The 5,615-nt window shown below is 45.9% G+C and overlaps 1 protein-coding gene across 2 annotated transcripts; it reads right to left on the reverse strand.

Annotated features, from left to right (window-relative positions):
- Positions 1–941: 941 nt before the first annotated feature.
- LOC129748459 (uncharacterized) lies at positions 942–5,030 on the reverse strand. 2 transcript variants are annotated; one of them, XM_055743100.1, is made up of 4 exons: positions 4,723–5,030; positions 4,584–4,657; positions 4,436–4,515; positions 942–4,363 (listed from the first exon to the last, which is right to left on the reverse strand). In XM_055743100.1, the coding sequence occupies exon 4, from the start codon at positions 3,025–3,027 to the stop codon at positions 958–960; it is 2,070 nt and encodes a 689-aa protein (XP_055599075.1). In that variant the 5' UTR covers positions 3,028–4,363; positions 4,436–4,515; positions 4,584–4,657; positions 4,723–5,030; the 3' UTR covers positions 942–957. The 2 variants fall into 2 exon arrangements, with proteins under 2 accessions (XP_055599075.1, XP_055599076.1); XM_055743101.1 differs by having other exon boundaries at positions 4,436–4,657.
- Between the last annotated feature and the right edge of the window lie 585 nt (positions 5,031–5,615).

A 5,615-nucleotide genomic window follows, 5' to 3' on the forward strand; every position in this document is an offset into this window, starting at 1 on the left:
CAAAAGGGACCACCTTGAATTGAAAGTGCCCTCGGGAAGGTACAGTGAATGCCGTTAGTGGCCTTGATTCCTTGTGAAGCGGCATTTGCCAAAAGGCATCTTTGAGATCTATCGACGATATGAATGAACATCCCCCTAGATTGTTGATAATCGAAGAAATCTGTGGGATTGGGTAGCCCTCGTTGACCATAATGGAGTTCAGATGCCTTGCATCCAAGCAGACGCGGTAGTTCCCGTTTTTCTTCTTAACTGCCACAAGTGGGTTGTTCCATGGCGAAAAAACTGCCTCCTCGATCACATCCAACGAGATCATCCTGTCTACTTCACGGTTGACCTCCTCCAGGACATATTGGGACATTGGAAAATATCGCTGCTTCCGTGGCGTGGCGTTGCCCACATCTATACGGTGTTCATAAAGCTCCGTTCTTCCCAATTTCCCCTCCTCGGCTTTCGGGAATAGCTTAATTGTCTTGTTTAGTATCTGGCGTTGTTCTACCGATAGTTCCTTCATCGGCTCTGCTTCAAATTCTTGCTCAGTAATCATTGAACAGCATACTGCTTTGACTCCGAACGTTTGCCAAAAGTTCATGCCCATGATGGCGCAGTCTGGCAGACTTGGCACAAGAAGGACTGGTAATATTTCATTTCGATTATTGTATGATATCGGTAGACGTGTGAAGTGATTGATTTTGTGTGGAGTTCCATCCGCTGTCTTGATCCCACCGTTCAGTGCTTCCTTTCGCAACCCTAGCTCTTCCACAATTTGTGCTTTACTACCACCTAGCAACGAACAGTTCGCTCCACTGTCCAACAAGGCTGTGATTTTCTTTCCTAGGATGTCCAGAACGGCGTGTGGACGGTTGTCATGTCCGGGATTGATGATTATAGAGTTGATGTTTTGAAGGTCGGGAGGTATTGACGGTTGATTGATGTGTTGCGAAGAATCTGGCCCTCCATCTACCACTTCCTCGCTGCGGCGTTTTCCGCTTCGCTGTTACAAACAAGACAGCTGCGTAACGTGTAACCTTTTCGACCGCATCTGTAGCAAAAGAGAATTGCCTGTGCCTTCGTGCAATCCGGAAACCTATGCCCCTCCTCATCGCAGTTCCAGCAAAGCACTGGACGGTACGCTGTATGCTGAACAGGATCTATATCGTACATATCGCTGCCTGCTTGCTGAAGCTGCTGGTTCTGGAGCTGTGCTTGATACTGCTGTTGGAATTGCCGTTGAAGCTGTTGCTGTTGAGGCTGCGGCTGTTGAGGCTGCTGCTGTTGTTGCTGCTGCTGCCGCGGCGCCCATTTAGCTTGCTGTTGCAACGGATGTTGTATTCGATAGTTCTCCGCTTGACTGCCTTGCCGATTCATAAGATTGTTCTGACCTGTTGAAGTTGTAGACGGTTGCGGACGCTGATCCGGTCGCTGTAGAGAGTTTTGCTGCTGTAGCCCTGTATTGAAACGATTCGGTCTGCGTTCCAGTTGAAGCTTCATGGCACAAACTTGCTCGTACAACTGTTCGTATTTCTCCTGCCAATCGACGAAATCTTGTGGAGTCGTGTGCTCCTCTGTCTGGTGATAGGACGTAGTCGGATGCTCCATTACCACTCGTTCTTGACTATCGGCTTCCACTGCATGAACCCTGTTGAAACGCTGCGGTTGATGCTGCGTCGCTTGTGCACGACCCGGTGCCGGTGTAGCGAAGTTTGGTTCCAATAGAGCTGTATGGGGTATTGGAATCCTGCGCTGTCTGCTTAGCAATAACCTGGTTTCATCGAAGTTGCTGCATACATCCAATAACTCCACCAGTGTTCTCGGTTGCCGTGCTGTAACGATGGTAGCGTACTCCATGTTCATGTTCTTCTTCACCATGAACATCATTTCCTCTTCGGTGAGCGGCGGCTCGATAAACCGAAATAATGTTGAAATGTCACGGTAGAATTTGCCAAAGGGTTCATCGGGACCTTGATATCGAAAACTGGCTTCTTGACGCAGTATTTGTGCATATCCACTCGGCAAGAACTCCCGACGAATCTCTCGCTTGAATGCTGACCACGAAAGAAGAAGACCTTGGGCTAACGCCCTAGAATACCAATCAAGTGCGTCCTCCAACAGAAGATGCTTTACTGAAGCAAGAATGGTTCGATCGCTGAGCCCTTCGGATCTGGCAAACGTCTCGACCCTGTCGAGGAAGATGTTGAGTGAAGTTGTGTCCTTTTCACCCCGGAACTTGAATGGCCAGTTATGAATCGCCTTCACCATCCGCTGCTCCTCGTGTCCGAAGCTTCGGCTGGAGTGTGGAGAACTGCCACCCAAATTTCGCTGTCTCCTCTGCCGATGTTGAAGATCCACACGCAACTCGTCGATAACGTCTACGGACCTTGAACCCACTTCCGCTTCAATGTTGAAGTTCGTTGGACTCCGGACGTCCTCTTGCTCTTGCTGCTTTCCAGCAAAACATTCGACCTGCTCTCGTGCTTGACCTGTGGCTCCCCTACGTCGATTTGGAACCGCTTGTCCCCAGCTTGGATTGTCGTCTTCATCTCTGCATTCTGCTATTTCACTGATCGGCTCACTCAATCTGCCACTTAAGTTTCCCGAATCACTGCGCACTACTTTATTGACAGCGCTGTTGATCTCAGAAATCAACATCTCGACCAAATCGCTTAAAATCTTTCGCGCTTCCTTTACCGAAGAGACCGGAGGTATTATTGACAAACGTTGCCGGTAATGTAACAATCTCGACCGAGCGCAAGCCATTTGCTCCGAGTTGCCATTCTGTATAGCCAAATCTACGAAGTTTTTTAGTTCTTGAATTGCCATCTGACAAGCTTCGACATTTGATTCCGGAGACATCGCGTATTCAGAGCTAACGTAATTAGTTTCTCTTAATATGTCCTCTTGGACTAGTGCCTTTAATTTAACAACCTTCGCCCTTCTGGTGCTAGGTGCTAGGTTTGTTACATGGCGCAAGGCCAGTTCGTATGCAATTTCCTCATCACTGAGGTGAAATAATTCTATTCTATTATTCATTGTAAATGGATCAAATAACCAGTAGATGTGTGTTACGATACGATAATATACGAAGAATGATACGATATTTTAAAAAAGAGCGATAATAATAATGATTATTAACAAACAATAATAATCATAATAATCATAAAGTATTCACAAAAAAATAATGATACTTGTGATTACTAACATTAACTTCAACGAACATTAATTAAATGAACAGGTTCGTTTTGTTGGGCGCCATTTGTGACGGATCGCTTACCGTAGACGAAGCTACGAAATTAATAACGCTCGAAAACTTTAAATTTGAGTTTCTTTATAAATCTTGCAACGTTTTACCCACATTTCCCCCATAGCATTTTCATTCAGATTCTATTTAACTTACGGCATTCTCCATGAAGGCGCTGCAGCGCACTGAGTGGCCACGAAGCTTTTCCTCTTCCGCCTTGGTGTGGGCAAACCTCCTCTCGCCGCCTCCGGCATCATGCCCCAAATGAATTTACCGATGTGTTCCGTTGTTGCGACGACCGCGATGTAGCCGAGTAGTGCCGTTGATGATGAATGGCCCAATGCCACAGTCGATTCGACGATAGCGGGTGTAGTTGAAAAGTGCGGTCGCAACTTCCGATGATGGTAAGTGGCCAAATGCCACCGTTGATTGCACCACTGCAGGTGCAGCCGAGAAGTGCAGTCGAAGCTGCCAATGATGATAGGTGGCCCGATGCCACAGTTGATGTAACGACCGCGGATGCAGTCGAAAAGTGCAATTGAAACTGCCAAAGATGAGTGGCCAAATGGTACCGTTGATGCGACGACCGCAGATGCAGTCGATGAGTAGAGCCGAGACTGCCGATGTTAGTGGATGGCCAAAGGCCACAGTTGATTCCACGACCGCCGGTGCAGCCGTAAAGTGCAGTCGAAGCTGCAGATGACAATAAGTGGTCAGATGCCACAGTTGATTGCACCGCTGCAGGTGCAGCCGAAAGGTGCAGTTGAGACTGTCGGTGAAGTCGAATGGCTAATTTCCACAATAGATGCTACGCCTACGGGAGCCTTAGAAACAAAGTGTCTCTACGAGGATGCTGTGTGGCTCAACGCCACCTTTGATGTTGCACCGCGGGTGCGTTCTAGCCGAGAGAAGGCAGGCAGTTGTAGCCGAGACTCCCGGTGATGTTAAATGGCTAATTGCCACCTTTGAAGTTGCCAGCGCGGGCACGTTGTGGCCGAGGCGAGGCTGGCAGTTATAGCCGAGAGTTCCGGAGATGCTGAATGGCTAAATGCCACCTTTCCTCCGGCAAAAGTTGCAGGAATCGATGGAAACCTCGAAGGTGCTTGATGGTGGATAAAAGAAGGCCGCCTGTGTTGGACATAAGGCGTTTGTTAGAGGAAAAGGTTGCAGGCTTTTTTTTTTTCGAAGGTGGTGTCTTACCTGAGCGACCCTCTTGTTCTTCTTTTTCTTTTCCGCAGTCTTGAGCTCGAATTTACCCTTTTAGGTGGGCGTGTGTGCACCTAGAAGCCGTGAATAGAATGGTATTAGCACTAAACCATTAGTTTGTTAGGTCAGTTAGGTGTCTCACCTTCCAGTGGGGCTCTGCCCTCTACGCTTCTTCCGCGAGCACGTGCCGCGTGGCTGGTATGCGCCTTGTCGGAGCTAAAGCGAAACATACGCGTTTTCTGTTAATTTTACGGCACTTTGCCCGCTCGAATTTAACATACCTTTTCCTTTCAGTGCTGAGGAGCTGTCGTTTGCGGGTTTCCTCCGATTTTCCTCCGATTTTCCTGTGTGAAACACTACCTCGCTACACTTCGCTCTCGTGGCGATCGTTTTTCTTATTCGCACCCGGACGGAAATGATAATGACATTTCCCGGGTTTTCCAGCTCACGCTAAACGTGAAATACCGTGTATTTTACACGCCGAGTATTTTGTCGTGTTTTTGGGTAAATTTTAACGACACGCTATGAATTATCAACATGGGGATGGGTTTTTTGGTTGCCAAATTATCGTATCATATTATTTAGGACTAGAAACATCAAATGAAATTTAAATTGTAACAAGTTGACGGCAGTAAAATGTTAGATTTTTTATTTATAACTGGTTTTATTAATTAGTTAATTTTGAAATAATTAAAAACAATTAAGTTTTAAAATAAAATGATTAATAAATTTAATATGACACTATCGATTCAAAACTTTCAACATGTTTTCCAATTGAGGGTTCGTTTTCTGTTTGTGTAGATCGTGTGTGGAGCAACGAATTAATAGCACAGTTAATAGATTCATTTTGGTTATCATCAGATGCTTGAGCAGAAACTACTTCAACAGGCGCCGGTGGGACTGTTTCCTCTTGTTCGCCTTCCGAATATTCTTTCAACTTTTATTTCTGCAGCAACGACTCGAACATCTTCATTCTAGAAAAGAAATGTGGATACATGGTGACTTAATTTTCTATCGTTTTAATTATCAACCAATTCAAATGAACTTGTAAATATAAGTTTTTTTTTTGCTATAATAAAAGACAAATGCTTTAGTCATCTTCTGGGGAACTTCCTAATATTTTTTCAGATGACGATGGAGAACATAAATCATATTCTAGTTACGATCTAAGAAT

The sequence above is a fragment of the Uranotaenia lowii genome, chromosome 2 (genome assembly GCF_029784155.1).
Source record: "Uranotaenia lowii strain MFRU-FL chromosome 2, ASM2978415v1, whole genome shotgun sequence".
NCBI classification, from domain to species: Eukaryota; Metazoa; Arthropoda; class Insecta; order Diptera; family Culicidae; genus Uranotaenia; species Uranotaenia lowii.

Coding starts and splice junctions, on each gene's coding strand:
- LOC129748459 (XM_055743100.1), bottom strand. CDS start 3,027: ATGAATAATAGAATAGAATTATTTCACCTCAGTGATGAGGAAATTGCA.